General features: G+C 49.0%; 1 protein-coding gene across 3 annotated transcripts in view; it reads right to left on the bottom strand.

Moving 5' to 3' along the window:
* Positions 1-20,090, bottom strand: part of CHERP (calcium homeostasis endoplasmic reticulum protein) — a 200,358-nt gene that overhangs the window by 53,219 nt on the left and 127,049 nt on the right. For all 3 annotated transcript variants that reach the window (XM_075315030.1, XM_075315049.1, XM_075315041.1), the window contains exons 12-13: positions 18,263-18,396; positions 9,116-9,202 (exon numbers count right to left, since the gene is read on the bottom strand). In XM_075315030.1, the coding sequence (XP_075171145.1) occupies positions 9,116-9,202; positions 18,263-18,396 (221 nt within the window). The remainder of the gene's footprint in view (positions 1-9,115; positions 9,203-18,262; positions 18,397-20,090) is intronic.

Raw genomic sequence — 20,090 nt, 5'->3', positions numbered from 1 at the left:
AAATTATCGAACATGATTACTGAAATTTGTCTTTGTTGGTGGTGACCACTTCAAGACAAACACCTCCTGTATGGAGAAATCTAGTCGCATGCATTGCTCAGGTGTGATTTTTTTTTTTTTTTTAAACTCGTTTTATTGAAGGTTAAGTAAATCATTACAATAAAAGACAAATCAGCAATTTGTACAATAAAAATGTGTAAATTGGTTAATAGCTAGATTAATAATGCATCAACAATCAGGTCAACATCTATTGCTTTCAGCATGGCATTCGTACAGTAGATATTTCAAAGGTGTCAGCTCGCGAGCCATATCCAACCTGGGGCAAAAAGCCCATATTGACAAGGAATGTACAACCCAGGTGTCAGGGACCACGTCACATTACTGATACGGAGTTTCATGGATTACATATTTCTCCTCTCCCATCACTGGAGCAATATCGAGTATTACTGCGATAGTAATGACTGTAGGTTATCGTCAGTGAACCGGGTGATCCTCCGGTCAAGGGCGATCCCAGCCATCTACCCCATATTTTGTCAAATTTATGTAAAGAACCTCTCGTCTTATATACAAATTGTTCTAACGGAATTATAGCATTTACCAATGAAATCCAAGAGGCTCGAGTTGGGGGATGAGTGCTCATCCAATTTAGTATAATACCCTTCCGGGCCAAAAACAGGACCTTTTTTATTAATAGATTCTCATCTTGGGACCAGGAGTGTACATCCACCACCCCGAATAAACACAGGATTGGGCTCATAGCAACCGCTTTTTGAAGTATGGTGGAAAGAGTCGCTACAACCTCACCCCAATAGGAGAGAATGACCCGGCAATCCCATATCATGTGCCAGAAATCAACACAGTCTCTCCCGCATCTCGGACAACCCACCCCCACCAAATTATTCATCTTTTTCAGTCTCTGGGGAGTGATATAACTCTGGTGTAATATATAATTGGATCAGTCTATTATTAATTGCGGGAGAGACCAACGTGTGGAATTCGACAATGTCATCCCACACTACATCATCAATTTCAGAGATCCTGGCACTCCACTTCTCCCGGACAGAAAGAGGACTGTTCATGGTTTTGGCCCGAATGAGGGAGGAGTATAGTTTGGAAATAAGACCGCCAGGGCCCTGCGATCTAATAATTCCAATGACTGGGAAGGAAGAGAATCTAGCTCCACGACCAGAGAACTGAGCCCGAAAGGCGTGCCTGATCTGGAGATACTGAAACCCATGAGATTCCGTCAGATCGAATTCCGCACGCAGTTGCGCGAAAGGGCGGAGTTCACCATCACGGACAATTGAACCCAGGGAGACTATTCCGCGATTCCTCCATTCACCAAACCCCGGCAACCCACAAAAGTGTGGAAGGTCCAGGTTATCCCATAAGGGGGTCTCAATTGGCATGTCATGAAATCCGAATATGGCTTTAGCCTCTTTCCAGATCCTGGCCCCTAGTTTGTGTATCGGGAGGACACGGCCCTCAGGGGCTCTCTTGTGATCTGTCAACAGTGGCCATAGGAGAGCCACACCCGTGAACTCTGCCAAGAGTCCCTCCGGAGAACCCCTCACCCCAGGAAGTGTCCATTGACCCAGATATTTCAATTGTCCGGCCAGGTAATATATATAAAGATCAGGAAGGGCCATACCCCCCAGGTCTTTGGGTCTCTGTAATTTGGCCAATTGGATTTTCGATCTGGAGGCACCCCAGACAAAGGTGATCATTAAGGATTCCAGGGTCCAAAAGAAGGAGCGGGGAATCTGCACAAATACATGCTGGGTAATATAAAGACACTTTGGTTGCACTATCATTTTAAGGAGGTTAATCCTTCCCGCCACTGAGAGCGGGAGCTGGCTCAATCTATTAAATTTCTCCCCGATGTGTGATAACAGGGGGGCAATATTTCTTGCTATCATCTCCGAAGGGCTTCCTGCCAGTATAATCCCAAGGTATTTAAAGTGATCCACTACTGAAACCCTACATATGTGGGTGTTCGCTATTTCCTCTCTGTCCCGAGACAGAAAGAGGAGGTACGACTTTGACCAGTTTATTGACAGACCCGAGAACTCCCCGAATCGGTCAATTAGTTCCACAGCTCTAGGAATGGAGGAATCCGGATCAGATGCAAACAATAAGTCGTCTGCATACAGAGAAGCGTTCATCTACCTTACGGTGCCTCACTCCTCAGTAAATTGGGTCCGCCCGAATGCGCACCGCCAACGGTTCCATGGCCAGGGCGAACAGGAGAGGGGATAGGGGACATCCCTGTCTGGTTCCCCTACCCAAAGGAAAAGTTTCCGACACCCCGCCACCCACCTGAATGTTAGCAGATGGTGCTTTATATATAATCTCAATCCATCTAATGAATTCGTTGCCGAAACCAATGCCCGCAGCACCTCCAGCAGGTATGGCCACTCTATAGAGTCAAAGGCCTTGGCCGCATCCAGTGAGACCAGAGCCCAATCCTCCTCTAACTTGGTGCCCATCTGTAAGACCACCTGCGCCCTCCTCAGGTTATCAGAGGTACTCCTACACGGAATGAATCCAGACTGGTCTTCATGTATTATGGAGGAGATTACTTTGTTGAGTCTAGTTGCTAGTATTTTGGTAAGAATTTTATAGTCAGAGTTCAACAAAGAGATCGGTCTGTATGAGCCACAATCCAATGAGTCCTTATCTGGTTTCAACAGCAGAACGATGGTTGCCTCATAGAAAGAAAGAGTCAGGCAACCGTCCCCTGCGGAACGAAGCCTCAACCGTTTCCAGGAGGGCTGGAGCCAGCCCCCCCCCTGATATTTGTCAAATATTTCAATCGGGAGTCCGTCCGGGCCGGACGCCCTACCCCTATTAAGGGCCCCCATCGCCTCTACCATCTCCTCCATACTAATGGGCTCATCCAAGGCCGATCTCTGGGCCGAAGTCAATCTGGGAAACTCCAGATCTCGTAAATAACCAGCGATCTCCTCCCTTGACACTGTCAGTCTGGATTCATATAGGTTCCTATAGAAGTCCAAGAACACCTCCAGAATGCAATTGACGGAAGTGACTGGTTCGCCGCTAGGGTCTCTAATCTTAAGGACTGCAGATGAACTATTGGATTGGTGCACCAAGAACGCTAGTAAACTACTAGATTGGTTCCCTTGCTCAAAATAAATCTGGTTCGTGAAGAAGACATGTCTCTTAGCCTTATCTTGCAAGTACAAAAGATATTTCCTCCCAGCCTGTAGCCATTGAGATCTGTTTTCCTCAGAAGGGTCCGAGGTAAATCTATGTTCTAGCGCTGTATTTTGAGTGGCCAATTCCTCCTCCTCTCTGGCCACCTGTTTCTTGAGATAGGAGATAGAGGAGTGACAACATCCCCTCAAATACGCCTTAAGTGCATCCCAATAGGCCGAGTGATTCTCTTCCACGGAGTTCGTCTCAGTATATGCCCTGATTTGATCAGGAATCCTATCGTTGGTTCCGAAGAGTGAAAGCCACCAAGGGTTAATCTTCCGTGATAGTTTACGTGATTTACATCCCTCCCATTTAATGCCTACAAATACCGGGGGGTGATCTGATACTGATCTGGGCAAGTGACATACCGATTGTATATGGGCACAGACTCTTTCGTTTCCACAGATGTAGTCAATTCGAGATAGAGAATTTTTCCCGGGAGTATAACATGTATATTCTCTCAGTACTGTGTTATAAAACCGCAACATGTCGCACCATCCCACCTCCTGTAGGAATGCACTCAGTCTAGTTTGTATCGTAGGGGAGATCGGGACCTGTCGGGTGCTGAATCTATCCAGTCCTGGGTTATTAATCAAGTTAAAGTCCCCCATACAGAGCACCAAAGCTTGTGGGAATTGTGAGGCAAACTTAGCCGCCTCATACAGTATCGAGATTCCCGTTGCAGGGGGGATGTATATGGCTAGGATCACTATCATTACCCCATCGATATGAGCCTGGATAAACACATACCTCCCATCATTATCCTTTATAATCTTACCCGAGTCCCAACGCAGTGTTTTGTGGATTAGCACTGATACTCCCCTAGAATATGAGGAATGAACAGAATCAGCTGACCATTGAACCCAAGGCTTCTGAAGCACTCTAGTGGTCTCCAACAATAAATGGGTCTCTTGTAAACATACAATCTGAGCTTTGGATCTTTTGATATGTGCGAATACTGCCGCCCTAGGGCTTCCTGGGTGTGCCCAGTCCCCGAACATTCCATGTCATCAAGCTTAAAGCCATTGAAAGATACCACTTGCTAGATTGAATGGAAAATGTCAAAAACTTAACCTACAGTAGAACTTGGGTAAACGTACCCTTAAATACAAACAATCGGCTGCACTCACGCAGCCGACAAGAACTGGTCCAGTAGTGTGACCAGGAGAGATTTTCCCTAGCAACGACTAGGGTGAACCAACGTGGCTAGATGGTGTACTTGGTACTGGGGTGTCCTCAAACAAGGACTTAAGGGTCTCCTGCAGTCCAATAACTAATTTTGTTAATTACCCTGCTACATAGCCTTTAACATGCATAAATAAAAGAACCAAGAATAGAGGGGTATAGAAATAAGGGAGAGAAGAAGGGGGGAGAAGTAAAGAAGTAAAGAAGAAAGAGGGCAGGGGAAAGAGAGGGAGAGAGGGAGAGAGGGAGAGAGGGAGAGAAAGAAAAAAAAAAAAAAAAAAAAAGGGGGGGGGAGGAGGAGGGGGAAGGGAAAATATAGAAATGTGAGGAAGGAAAAGAGGTAGCAGAGGGAGAACATGGGAGGAAACTGGGGGGGGGGGAGAGGGGGTGAAGGGGGAAACTGGAGAGAAGAGCAAGGGGGAGACCTAAAGAGGGGAGGGGGGATGAGGGGACAAGGGGAGGGGGTAAGGGGGGGGGAAGAGGTGGGATGAGGGGTTAAGCAAAAGGGGGGAGGGGGAGAGAAGGGATGGAAGTGTGAAGGAAATGAGAGGAATATTTGCAGGTAGCCTTAGGTTATAAGATACTATGATACATGGTAACCTAAGAGACTTAAGCTCTAAGCTAGCTCTAAAATAGAAATCAACATTATGAACTTAAGTGCGTTGCCAAATGTTGCGAACCCAAAATAGAGTCCCGTATTGGATCGAGAGATACAGGATGGCCTGAGTTCGCTTGAAAGTGTTCTTGGTGCCGCAACAGCGGTCTGGCCCAAGTCCCGCCTGACTTCGCCTCGGTCCGGTCCCATAAGCGACGCACCTGCGACCGAGTAATCTGGAGCTCAAGCTGAACTTGGCAGTGATCGCAGGGCACGTCACATCCAAAGACGCGACCTCCAGCTAACCAGACGCGAGGGGGCCGACCAGGAAACCGGCTCAATGGAAGGCCAATAATGATCGCACCCAGTAGCTCACATGCTTCCGGAGGGCTACAAGCGCACCAGCTTCTCAGCGATCTGGAACCAGGAGATCAGGGAACGGGCGCAACAGCGATCCCGAGCCCCGCTCCACTCACATGACAGAAGAAGAGGAGGCGAAAACAAAAATATTTCGCGCCTTCAGTAACAAGGGACGCCGAATACCAGCAGTGGAGGATCATAAAGCGATCGCAACAGCGATTTCAGCCACGACGTCCCAGGAATTAGAATCGCATTACCGACCTCACTTCGGAGAAGAAGAAATAAGTGGGTCGAAACCGCGACGCCAGCACAACAACGACCTTCCGGACATCGCCCGTAACTGCAGCGCATCAGCGTTTCCCTTTCAGTGAGTTGATCCAGTAATCCGCTTCCGCAGGAGAGGTGACGAACAGGGAGCGCTCTTGATGAACCACTCTGAGACGAGCTGGGAAGATCATGGAGTAGGCAATTTGGTGTTCTAAGGCGTTTTTTCACTTGGATGAAGGATGCCCTTGTTTTCTGGAGAGACACAGAGAAGTCAGGGAAGATCAATATGGAAGCGTTGTTATGTGAGATCAGGCCCTTGCGTCTCACCGCACCAAGGATCGCGTCTCTATCCCTGCTGCTCAACAGTCGGGCCAGGAGGCGTCTGGGCTGCGCTCCTGGAGGAGGAGGTCTGGCCGGCACCCGGTGGGCTCTTTCTATGGCGAAGGCCGCTAACAACGTCACATCAGGGAAAGTTTCGGAGAGCCATGTTTCCATGAACTTACAAGGGTCGCTCCCTTCTGTTCTCTCCGGCATCCCTAGGATTCTTAAATTGTTGCGACGCAGGCGATTTTCCAGACCATCAGCCCTCTGTGCCCAGTTGCTTGCCGCGCTTTCCAAAAAGGATAGTCTGCCCGGCGTCGCTCTTGCGTTGTCCTCCAGCGTGGAGATCCGCTGCTCCGTCTCCTTTACCCGCTCTCTTAGATTTTGCAAATCCAACCTGAGGAGACCCACATCGATCTTAACCTCCTCAATTTTACCCGTCAGCGACACTTTTGAATCCTGGATCGCTGCAAGTAATTGCGTAGTGACTTGCTGCAAGGTCAGCTCCTGCGATCCCTTGGATCCGGCCTCCATGTCCTCCTCCTCCTCACTGGCTTCCCGCTCTGCCTGTTTACCGGCGCCATCTTGCTGGGAGTCTCGGGCAAATTTCTTCAGCTTCTCAGCTGCCGCAGCACTGCGACCTCTACTCATATTACCAGTCAGAATGACACCACAGGTAATCCGGAGGTGTATTTAGGCAGGATTAATAGGATATATCAGCGTTGGACTGCGGAGCTGCTCTCAAATGCGACCGCTCATGCTGCCTGCTGGCCACGCCCCCCGCTCAGGTGTGATTTTAGCACATTCTTCCACACAAAAAATGTCCACCTTCGTTTCATCTTCATCATTCTCGTAGATGGCAACAGATTCTTAGTAAGAATGTCTCCATACATTTGTCCATTCATCCTTCCTTCAATTATATAATGTTTGCCAGTGCCATATGCTGAAAAACAGCCCCACACCATGATGTTCCCACCTCCAAACTTCACTGTTTGTATGGTGACTTTCAGGTGATATGCAGTGCCTTTTGGCCAAAAACCATGGTGTGTATTATGGAATCCAAAAGAGTAAAATTTTATTCTCACCTGACGAGACTTTTTCTCACAGTATTTCCCAGGCTTATCTACAATAAAAGGTATCACTCCTAAAATAGGTTTGTAGTTTTTGGGGCATAAGTATTTCCCAGGCTTATCTAAATCTTTGTTCAGCAAACTTTAAATGCTCTTAAACATGCTTTTTGTTCAGCAGTGGGGTCTTGCGTGGTAAGCATGTAAAGGTCATGGAGGTTGAGTATATTACTTATTGTTTTCTTTGAAACAATTGTACCTGCCGATTACAGGTCTCTCTGTAACTCTACAGGTGGTTCTGAGCTCTTGGACAACTCTTCTGATAATTCTTTTCACACCTGTCTGAAATCTTGCAGGGACCACCTGATCGTGGCCGGTTTATGATGAAATTATGTTCTTTGCACTTCAAAATTATGGCCCCAACAGTGATCACTGGAACATTCAGTAGATTACTCTGTTACTAATGCCATTAGTATGTTTTGCAACAATAAAGTTGCAAAGGTCTTAAAAATAATGGTTTTATCAGTCAGAGGTGTCTTGTGTGTCTCCTTGGGAATGAGACACCCTTTTTATAGGTCATCAGTTGAATCAGCTGATATTCACCAAGTGGCAGGATTGTCTTCTAAATAATAATTTATTTCAGTTGCTGTCATACCTTTCAATGGCTTTTTGCACATCTTCAGGTGTTCAAAGGTTGTTTTTTTTTTGCTTAAATATTACAGAATTTATAGACATCTATGGTTTGATTTATTTTCCTGTGTGGATTGGATGGTTTGTTATCGACATCTGGTGAGAAATTCATGTCAATAGCACCTTTAGAACTACACTTAGAAAAATGGTAACGTGCTTAATATAAATTTTACCCACTGAATATGCAAACACACATACAAATAAATAATAATCATATAATAGAAAGAGCCATTTAGATCAGGGACCTTTTAAAGAAATTCTAGCCATTTTCATTCTTTAATTTATTTGTAGCATAGACTATTAAAAAATAATGCAGATGTTTTTGTGAAAGCATTGTGTATACCACTTTGATTAAGGTGCCATGCTCGAATTGTCTATTATATTGATTCCTCCTTACAGTGGGAGATAAGGGTGGAGTTGGGAGAGGAGAAGCCCGAGAGCTACCAGGTGGGATCAGATAGGTGATGATGATATACGCCAGTATCTGTGTACACATTAGCACAGGTACTGGACTGGCTGTCAGACTGGAGATCATTTACCCTGATGTGGGCGTCACACGAAACGATCTATCGTGCGATCGCACCCGCCCCCGTCGTTTGTGCGTCACGGGCAAGTCGTTAAACCGCCGTCACACGTACTTACCTGCTGAGCGACGTCGCTGTGGGCGGCGAACATACTCTTCCTGAAGGGGGAGGGATGTTCGGCATCACAGCGACGTCACACAGCGGCCGGCCAATAGAAGCGGAGGGGCAGAGATGAGCGGGACGTAACATCCCGCCCACCTCATTCCTTCCGGATAGCCGACGGGACGCAGGTAAGCTGTGTTCATCGCTCCCGGGGTGTCACACGGAGCGGTGTGTGCTGCCACGGGTACGATGAACAACCGGCGCACAGAAAAATAAACGACTTTTTAAAAATGAGCGACGTGTCAACGATACACAATTTGCGAACGTTCTGTGTCGCTCATAGGTGTCCCACGGGACAAAGTCGTAAACTATGCCGGATGTGCGTCACGAAAACCGTGACTCCGACGACATATAGCGCGATAGATCGTCTCCTGTAACACCCACATAAGAACCTAGGATGTATAGGTGTAAATGAGGTGGGATGAAAAATTAAAATGCAAAAATATATGGTTGACAAAAAAAAAAATATAATGAAGTAGCTCTCTAGCAATATATATTGTTAAAGAGCTACATCAAAATAGGAACAGGTTACATCTGAAAAGTCTGGTACATAAACTCTGTGAGGGGGAGAGTCCTGTCACTATTAGCAGATTTGATTCTTCCTATGGACTTGTAACTAGTGTTTTTGTAAGCATCACTGTTAGGGTGAACTGAATTGGTTCCTACACATTATGGAAAGGTGTATTAATTGTTGAAAACATAACTATCTAAAAGTTTGTACATACCTGCTCCTTTTGTCCTGGCCTTTCCTCCGACGAGCTCTCATTTTTGCTCTGAAGAACTCATAAAGCCCATTCTGCTCCCATCCTTCACTGGAGAACGATAAGATGACAAATGGGTTGGGGATGAGGTTTAAGTATTTGGCACATATTGCTCAGAGCTAATAGTGTTTACAATACATTTTTCACCCCCTAGTTTTCAGTTGGAATCTCGATTTCTAGAACAGGGATTCACACTAAACAGCTGCAGTCCTCAAGAATGCATGCAAGGGGCTGCAGACCATATCAGTTAGTTGCATCCCAAATATTAGCAGCTATAGAAAAGCTGCATGTGACCAAAAGAAACAAGTCAATTCCTGGCCAAACCTCTTCAGAGGAGTTTTATTTTTATTTCTTTGATGGTTGCATGGCATAAAGGGAACCTGTCACCAGATTTGGGGCCTATAAGCTGCGGCCACCACCAGTGTGCCCTTATATACAGCATGTTAGAGTGCTGTATATAAGAGCCCAGGCCACTGTGTAGAACGTAAAAAAGAGAATTTTGTTTACTTACCGTAAATTCTTTTTCTTATAGTTCCGACATGGGAGACCCAAACCATGGGTGTATAGCTACTGCCTCCGGAGGACACACAAAGTACTACACTAAAAGTGTAGCTCCTCCCTCCGAGCATATACACTCCCCGGATGACAAATCCACCCAGTTTAGTGCCAAAGCTGAAGGAGGACATCCACCCATAAGTAGAGATAGAGTAAAACCCGGAACAACCGGAACTTCTGTCTACAACAACAGCCGGTGAAAACACACGGAACAAGAAAGCTGCCAACAGGCAACAGGGAGGGTGCTGGGTCTCCCATTACGGAACTATAAGAAAAAGAATTTACGGTAAGTAAACAAAATTCTCTTTTTCTTTATCGTTCCTTATGGGAGACCCAAACCATGGGACGTCTCAAAGCAGTCCATGGGTGGGAAATAAACAGAAACTGAGAAGTAGGTGAAACCTAACTTCACAAATGGGCGACAGCCGTCCGAAGGATGCGTCCGCCCAAGCTCGCATCTGCCGAAGCATGAGCATGCACTTGGTAGTGCTTCGAAAAAGTGTGCAGACTAGACCACGTGGCAGCCTGACAGACCTGCTGAGCCGTAGCCCAAGAGGCACCGACGGCTCTGGTCGAGTGCGCCTTAATCCCCAGCGGGGGAGGCATCTGAGAACATTGGTAGGCATCGGATATGGCCGACCTATTCAATGAGCTAGGGTCGGTTTAGAAGCCGAGAGACCCTTGCGCTGACGTATGGTCAGCACACAAGAGAGGTGCACCGCCTAAGAAACAGCGGTGCGTGACACATAGATCCGGAGCGTCCGCACCAAATCTAAAGCATGCAACGCTTTCTCAAAGCGATGCACAGGGGCCGAACAAAGGGAAGACAATGAAATGTCCTGGTTAAGGTGGAAAGGGGACACCACCTTAGGGAGAAGGCCCGGAGTTGGACGGAGAACCACCTTGTCTTGGTGAAAAAAACCAAAAAGGGTGACTCCGAAGAGAGCACAGTTAAATAAGAGACTCTCTTGAGATAAATTATGGCCACCAGAAAGACCACTTTCTGTGAAAGACTAAACAACGAAACCTCCCCAAGAGGCTCAAAGGGGGGTTTCTGTAAGGCCATGAGGACCAGAGTAAGGTCTCAGGGATCCAGAGACCGCCGGTAAGGCGGAATGATGTAAGATGCGCCCTGCATGAAGGTGCGCACCTGGGCCAGTCGGGCGATATGCCGCTGGAACAATGCTGACAGAGCCGAGACCTGTCCCTTGAGGGAATGAGGGACAGACCTAGCTGCAGGCCGGACTGTAGAAAGGACAGGATGGTCGGCAAGGAAAAAACGGCCAAGGAGCATGGCCGGAAGAACGACACCAGGACAGGAAAATTCTCCAAGTCCTGAGGTAAATCCTGGCCGAGGAAGACTTCCGAGCCTGAGTCATAGTGAAGATGACCTCGGAAGGAATGCCTGAAGCCGTAAGGATTCAGGGCTCAAGAGCCACGCCGTCAATCTGAGAGCCGCAGAATTGTTGTGGAAAACGGACCCTCTGAGAGAACGTCTGGCCGGTCCGGGAGATGCCACAGCACCTCTACGAACAGACGGAGCAGGTCTGGGAACCAAGCTCGCCTGGGCCTGGGGCGATAAGTACGACCCGACGGCCCTCCATTTTGATCTTGCGCAGGACTCTGGGCAAGAGAGCTAGAGGGGGAAACACGTAGGCCAGACGGAACTGGGACCAATCTGGAACCAGCGCGTCCGCTGCCAAGGCCTGAGGATCGTGGGAGCGAGCCACGTAAACCGGGACCTTGTTGTTGTGCCGGGATGCCATAGATCCACTTCCGGAGTGCCCCGCCTGCTAAATTGACCGGAACACTGCCGGATGCAGGGCTCACCCGCCGCTTGCCCACGGTTTGACGGCTGGGATAATCTGCCTCCCAGTTTTCTGCGCCTGGGATGTGGACTGCGGATATGGTGGACTCGGAGTTCTCCGTCCACTGAAGGATATGTTGAACTTCCAACATTGCTAGGCGGCTGCGAGTCCAAGGACTACAGCCCTGATTTCTAGCACATTGATCGAGAAAGCTGATTCGGACGGTGTCCAAGTGCCCTATGCTCGGTGGTGGAGAAACTTCTCCCCAGCCGGATAGACTGGCCCGTGGTCAGAATCACCCAGGACGGGGCCAGAAAGGAGCGTCCCTGGTACAGAGAGAGGGGCCGAAGCCACCACTTAAGGAGAGCTCCTGGTCTGTGGCGACAGAGCCACCAGTCTGTGCAAGGAAGAAGTCCCTTGCCCCAACAGCGGAAAATGTCCAGCTGCAGGGGACGCAGATGGAACTGGCAAGGGGAACCGCTTCTATTGACGCCACCATCTGACCCAGCACCTGCATGAGGTGCCTGATGGAATGACGGCGGAGCCTCAGCAGAGAGCGAACCGCCAGATGAAGAGACTGCTGTATGACTAAGGGCAGCTTCACAAGCGCCAGCAGAGTCTCGAATTGCATCCCTAGGTACGTAAGTTCCTGGGTCGGGGTCAGAGTGGACTTGCAAGCGTGGCGAGAGTGAGCGAGACACTCCGCTGACAGTCTGCACTGGATGAAGCCCTGACTAGAAGGGCGTCCAGGAAAGGAATCACTACCAACCCCTGGAGGAGCAGCACCGCAATTGGTGAATACACGAAGGGCCGTGGCTAACCCAAGGGGAGAGCCACGATTGGAAATGTTCCTCTCTGATTACAAAACGTAGCCAACGCTGGTGGGAAACTGCGAATGGCACATGCAGAGCGACATCTCTGATGTCGATGGATGCTAAGAAATCTCCTTGGGTCATTGACTGATCGCAGAGATTTCTGCAAAATTGCCGCACCTGAACATGCTTGTTGAGAAGCTTGAGATCCAGGTCGGAAGCACCGTCCTTCTCGGGGACTAGGAAGAGATTTGAGTAGAAATCTCAGAACCGTTCCCAGTCGGGAACTGGTACAATTACTCCATTGGCCTGCAAGAATGCCACGGCCTGTGAGAAGGCGGCTGCCTTGGAGCAGGGGGGAGTTGTCAGAAAAAAATCTGTTTTGTAGCCGTGGGAGAGGGTAACCCACACCCACTGATCGAAGACGTGTTGCAACCACACGTCGCCCAAGAGGGAGAGCCTGCCACCGACCAAGGACGTTACTGGCGTGGCCAGATAATCAAGAGGAGGCTGCCCTGGTGGCAGCAGCTCCTGCCGACTTAGGACACGGCTTCATGCGCCAGTTGGTTTACGGACCTTGGCTGAGATAGTGGACGAGGCCGAGGGCTTAGAGGACGACCAGTTAGAGGAAACGAAAGGAACGAAACCTCGACTGGTTCCTGCCCTGGAAGGTTTCCTGGGTTGTGGCATGGAAGTACTCTTCCTGCCAAAAGCTTCCTTAATAATTTCATCCAGTTGTTCACCGAATAGACTGGTCCCAGCAAAAGGGAGTCCAGCAAGGAACCTTTTAAGAAGCATCTGCCTTCCACTCTCGAAGCCACAGGAATCTGCGGATAGCGAGGGAAGTGGCCGAGGCCACCGCAGTGCGGTGACAGTCTCCAGCTATAGGATGAAAAGACTGAAGCCTGGAAGTTAAGGCAACCAATTCGGGCAAAAAGGCCCTGGTGAGGGAATGCATCTCCTCCCAAGAAGCAGAGATGGCTTGAGAGCCCGCACTGCTGCAAAGATGGGGAGAACGAGGCCCCTGCCGCCTCATATATAGATTTGGCCAGAAGGACAACCTGGCGGACAGTGGGATCCTCAGAGAGGAGCCGACAACTGTCCGGGCTGAAAGTCTAGACCCCGGAGGGTCCACCCTTGGTGAATGAGCCCACTCCTTGACCACCATTGGTGGAAGGGGGAAACAGTCATCAGAACCACGCTCTGGGAAGCGTCTGTCAGGACAAGCTCTGGGCTTGGTCACAGTGACCTGAATGCTGGAGTGGATAAGGAACACACTCCTTGTTCTCTTAGGCAAGGTATACTGATGCTTTTCTGCCAAAGAGGGGTGCTCCCCTGATACAGGCGGATTGAGGTCCAGTACAAATATAATGGACGCAATCAAATCATTAGCATCTGCGTCACTTTCGGACAGATCAATAGGGTACATGGAGAGCGTCCGAGCCCCCAGTAAGTCAGAAATACGCTTAAGAAAGCGTTTCAGGACAGGCCCTGGGTTTAGTCACAGTGGCCTGCTCTCTTAGGTGAGATAAACTGATGTTTTCCTACCCAAGAGGCCTGTTCTTCTGACACTGGAGGGTTAAGGTCCAGAACGGAGTTAATGGACGCTATCAAATCGCTAACATCTGCATCACCATCGGTATCAATGGGGTACAGAGACGAAGCGTCTGAGCCCACAGTAAGGGTATCCTCCTCGCCCTGTGACTCGGCCCGTGAGGCAGAGCCGTGGGACGAGGAAGGAGAGGAGTCCCTGCGTCTCCGTTTAGGAGGACGGGGTCTGGGATTAGATGAAACAGACTCTGAGCTCTGCAGAGCGAGCTGGAGCATCAGAGGCACCCTGAGAAGGGGGCTGATGCATGCTTAGCAGCGTCCGAGACAACTGTCCAATGGAGTCTGCAAAGGACTGGGAAATAGCATTGGAAAAAGATGCTACCCAAGACAGGGGTTCAGCCTGGGGAGACTCCAGGCTGAGGCACCACCACATTAGACCATTACAGTGTGTGGTCTGTGCCGGTTCAGGCAATATGAGCTTACATGCAGAGCATGTAGTGTACAGCCTTGGAGCCTTGCTCATAGTGTGAGACATGCTGCTGAGGAGGAGGTTCTATAATAAAGAATTAACTCCTTCAGAATGCCCTGAGAGTGTATAAAAGTGCACAACCAGAGGTTGTGACTTATCAGGCCGCTATTATGTGTGCCCTCCGGATTCCAAGCCTGGACCCCCAGCCAGATATTCACTCCCTCTGCACTGCAGAGCAGCCAGCGCCGACCAGTGTACTAAGAACGCTGAGAAAATGGCGCCAGAGTGAGGGGGGGGGGGGGGGGGGGGCGGGGGTTAACCCAGGAGCGGGAATCGGAGGGCTAAGGAGATGTACAGGGGAGGGAATCATCTCCTCAGATAGGAGTGTCCTCCCCTGTGCAGAGCGGCCGGCGGGCGGCGCTGCAGTGTCCCCCTGCATGACTGACATGCAGGGGAACGAAACGAAACTAGGCCGCGGCTGAAGCCGGGGCCTAGAGTTAAGCATGCGGCCGACAATCAGGCATCATCGGCGCGGTTCTCAGTAAAAACCGTGGAACCGGCCGGAAACACAGTAAAAAGCAGCATTATCAAAGTAAATCACTGCCCCCCCCCAATAAAAGTGCCCCACATTGCAGAAGGACCCTCTGAATAACGTCTCTATACTTAGCTTTGAGACGCAGGGCCCAGTCCCTGGGTGGGGTGGGGGTTCAGTGCTCCGTCCAGCAGGGTCCTGCAAAAGGGCTGCGGATGGAGGCCGGTCTCCTGCAAGGCAGTGAGAACCGTGTTGGCTCTAACTTCAAGCCAGAGCCCCTAAGGGATGGTGAAGGAGCGCGGCATGAAGGGCTCCTTCCCTGAAGTCAACCTTAACAGCACCGCCGCCAGGGGGGTGAGAAGGGACATGCCGGGAGTCCAGTGGACCCGCTTTTCTTCCAAATCTTTAGAAAAAATGAAAAATCAAAAGAGGATGCATGTGTGTGTGATTCTCCTGACACACAAAGCAAGAAACTGGGTGGATTTGTCATCCGGGGAGTGTATATGCTCGGAGGGAGGAGCTACACTTTTAGTGTAGTACTTTGTGTGTCCTCCGGAGGCAGTAGCTATACACCCATGGTTTGGGTCTCCCATAAGGAACGATAAAGAAAATCCCTTTATAATACTCACCTAAGGGGCGATACGGTGCAGACTGGTCGATTTGGGTGTCTCAGTTTTCCAGTACCGGCGCCTCCTCTTTTAGCCATCTTTGTCCTCCTTCTGAAACCGGGGTGCATCATGCGTCCAACGTCATCCATACTAGCAGGCATTGAGGTCCTGCGCAGGCGCACTTTGATTTGCCCTGTCACTACAATATTTTGATCTGCGCTGCAGAGGGCAAATCAAAGTGCGCCTGCGCAGGACCTCAATGCCGGCTAGTGTGGATGACGTTGGACGCATGATGCACCCCGGTTTCAGAAGGAGGACAAAGATGGCTAAAAGAGGAGGCGCCGGTACCGGAGACACCCAAATCGACCAGTCTGCACCGTATCGCCCCTTAGGTGAGTATTATAAAGTGATTTTTACTTTACTACATAGCGGCTTGGGCTCTTATATACAGTATTCTAGAATCTATATATATATATAATTGCCTTATTCTGTCTGTTTTGCTCCAAAATGACGTCATTACAGTGACAACCGTCGCCACACCGTGCGCGCTAAAGAGCCTGCGACCAACGGCTCAGCTAACTGAACAGCCCGACCTACGGGCCAACAGGACGACGCCCGACACTTTTCCCCGCACCCACACGGAGCCCCGACTCCCCGGTGAGTGCTAGCGCGCCCCTCCCCCCCCCCGGGAGCCCACACCGGCAACCAAGCCGACACATACCCACCGCTCGCCTCCGCCGCCCGCACACATTACCCCACTCGGCACTACCCTCCCTCCACCCCCACCCTCCGCATGTATACACTGAACACACACACACACACACACACACACACACACACACGCACATACGAATAGTCGCCTGTCCTCAGCCATGCAGTCCCCAGCACTGACGTCCTCAGCGCCATGGCCCTGCTCGGCTCCACCCACCCGCACTCCGCCCCCGCATACATTACCCCACTCAGCTCCGCCCCACACCCGCAACCTGCCCTCCGCATGTATACACTGCACACACACAAATAGTCACCTGTCCCCAGCCATGCAGTCCCCAGCACTGACGTCCTCAGCGCCATGGCCCCGTTCGGCTCCACCCCACCAGCACTCCGCCCCCCTGCACACATTACATTGTGATAAGGGCACATGTCAGGATGATGGCTGCACCACGATGGGGGCACATACCAGCATTGGGCCACATCACAGCATCAGCCCACATACCAGGATGGGGGCCATACAAGGATGGAGACTAAAGCAGGATGGGAACCACTTTTTGGCCATGGACAACTGTACGTTGCGTTTTCAAGAGTGACAATGAAATCCAATGTCAAAGTGCAAGTTGATGACACCCCTTTACAAAGAAAGTTACTTACAGATAGTGAAAAGGTCTTCACACAAAATGTGGTGCAAAAATACTTTTACTTAACTTAACACTGTTCATGGCCTTCTTTCATTACAAGCCATGGACATCATTAAACATTAGACTCATCTATTAAATCTGTTCCTTCTGTTTGTCATTTTAAAACCAATAAACAATTATAAGAATACTAAATTAAACCTAATCCATCCAGAGTCCATTCATTACCTTATTATTCAATCTGCTAACCTACATACACATTCTAGACTACCCGATACGTTAGAATCGGGCCAACTTCTAGTGCTGTATATAAGAGTTCAGTGATGGTGGCCACAGCTTATTGTCACCAAATATGGGGACAGGTTCCTTTAAAGAGGATGTCCATAATTTTTTTAAAAAGTTCTTCAACAGCATCAAATGCTATAAAATACCTTTTAAATATGCGGCCGCTCTAGTGGACTGTGTTTACTTCCCCCAGTTCATGACATGCCATTTATTTGCTGGTGATCATTGCAATCAATTATTGGGCTTCACTTGTGATGCCTGTATGTTCAGCATGAAACCTAAATTAGTGATTGGTGCAGCTCATGCATGCATTGTCAGCAAGTCATTACTGCAGGGGAAAAAAAACAGACCAGCAGAAAACGGCAGCACTGAAGACGAGGAAGACTTAAAAGGTAGAGTGTGGTAAATTTTTCTGTAACAGTTGTCATTGAATTAAAACTTACTGACTTTAAGCTTCCATGAATAGTGGAGGTCACTGCTGACTTGTTGAACACTGAGCTGACCGTAACAGGCTAAAGTCTGAATTGATAGTGCACTCCTTTCACAAAGTGATGTATCTTTCTAGGAGCCACTTCTAAATGCTTTAGGCCACGTGCACAAAGTGATGTATCTTTCTAGGAGCCACTTCTAAATGCTTTAGGCCACGAGCACAAAGTGATGCATCTTTCTAGGAGCCACTTCTAAATGCTTTAGGCCACGTGCACAAAGTGATGCATCTTTCTAGGAGCCACTTCTAAATGCTTTAGGCCACGTGCACAAAGTATGACCATTTAGGATTCAATTATATTGTATAAAAAGAAAAATAAATTTTAATTTTATTCCAAGCTTCCAGCAATCAATCCTTTTTATTGGAGTTTACTCTTGTTTCACCCAGCCAATGGGTGGAAAGCCTAGACATTAAATGTGGGTCACCTCTACATTTCACAGTGAGCAAAATCTTCTGTTTTTTCCATATTATGCTAAACAGTTACTTATGACCAATAGACATGTACCAATAAATACAAGTAATCCAACACCACCAAATTATACTTGTCAGCTGATTATGGAGGAAAAAAATTAATTGGTATAGATTAAACAAGTGTGGCCTCCTTACAACTGAAAGATCTCCCAAGTATTGGGTACACCATACAAGAAAAACTAACCTGTTGCGAGGTCTATCATGTGATGGAGGGCTGTAAAAAGCTTCAACAGCAGCCAAAAGTCTTTCACTTGGAGGCATGGGAGGAGGGAGACGGATATCCTTGGGGTCAAGAGGTTTGTACTCATGATCTTCCAACTGCAGAGAAGCGATATGAAAAGGATCATGAAAATGTTAAAAGAAGGGAATTTTGTTTACTTACCGTAAATTCCTTTTCTTCTAGCTCCTATTGGGAGACCCAGACAATTGGGTGTATAGCTTCTGCCTCCGGAGGCCACACAAAGTATTACACTTTAAAAAGTGTTACCCCTCCCCTCTGCCTATACACCCTCCCGTGCATCACGGGCTCCTCAGTTTTGGTGCAAAAGCAGGAAGGGGGAAACTTATAAATTGGTCTAAGGCAAATTCAATCCGAAGGATGTTCGGAGAACTAAACCATGAAGCAAAAGAACAATTCAACATGAACAACATGTGTACACAAAAGAACAACAGCCCGAAGGGAACAGGGGCGGGTGCTGGGTCTCCCAATAGGAGCTAGAAGAAAAGGAATTTACGGTAAGTAAACAAAATTCCCTTCTTTGTCGCACCATTGGGAGACCCAGACAATTGGGACGTCCAAAAGCAGTCCCTGGGTGGGTAAAAGAATACCTCGATAAAAAGAGCCGAAAAAACGGCCCCCTCTTACATTACTCGCCTACCTAGGCTGGCATCTGCCGAAGCATAGGCATGCACCTGATAGTGTTTCGTGAAAGTGTGCAGACTCGACCAGGTAGCCGCCTGACACACCTGCTGAGCCGTAGCCTGGTGCCGCAATGCCCAGGATGCACCCACGGCTCTGGTAGAATGGGCTTTCAGCCCTGAAGGAATCGGAAGCCCAGAAGAACGGTAGGCTTCAAGAATCTGTTCCTTGATCCACCGAGCCAAGGTTGACTTGGAAGCCTGCGACCCCTTACGCTGGCCAGCGACAAGGACAAAGAGCGCATCAGAACGGCGCAGGGGCGCCGTGCGAGAAATGTAGAGCCGGAGTGCTCTCACTAGATCTAACAAGTGCAAATCCTTTTCACATTGGTGAACTGGATGAGGGCAAAATGAAGGTAAGGAGATATCCTGATTGAGATGAAAAGGGGACACCACCTTAGGGAGAAATTCCGGGACCGGACGCAGAACCACCTTATCCTGGTGAAAAACCAGGAAGGGGGCTTTGCATGACAGCGCTGCCAACTCCGACACTCTACGGAGCGATGTAACTGCCACTAGAAAAACCACCTACTGCGAAAGACGTGATAGAGAGACATCCCGCAGTGGCTCGAAGGGTGGTTTCTGAAGAGCCTTTAGCACTCTGTTAAGATCCCATGGTTCCAGCGGCCTCTTGTAAGGTGGGACTATGTGGCAAACTCCCTTCAGGAACGTGCGGACCTGCGGAAGCCTGGCTAGACGCTTTTGAAAAAACACGGAAAGCGCCGATACTTGTCCCTTGAGAGAACCGAGAGACAAACCCTTGTCCATTCCGGATTGAAGGAAAGAAAGAAAAGTGGGCAAGGCAAACGGCCAGGGGGTAAAACCCTGATCAGAGCACCAGGATAAGAAGATCCTCCAAGTCCTGTGATAGGCCAGGAAACCAACGTCCGCCAAGATCTGTCTCATAGTGGCAATGACATCTTGAGATAACCCTGAGGACGCTAGGAGCCAGGACTCAATGGCCACACAGTCAGGTTGAGGGCCGCAGAATTCAGATGGAAAAATGGCCCTTGAGACAACAAGTCTGGTCGGTCTGGGAGTGCCCACGGTTGACCCACCGTGAGGTGCCACAGATCCGGGTACCACGACCTCCT

The sequence above is a fragment of the Anomaloglossus baeobatrachus genome, chromosome 1 (genome assembly GCF_048569485.1).
Source record: "Anomaloglossus baeobatrachus isolate aAnoBae1 chromosome 1, aAnoBae1.hap1, whole genome shotgun sequence".
Classification (NCBI taxonomy): domain Eukaryota; kingdom Metazoa; phylum Chordata; class Amphibia; order Anura; family Aromobatidae; genus Anomaloglossus; species Anomaloglossus baeobatrachus.
This window is presented reverse-complemented; position numbering and strand designations above follow the sequence as displayed.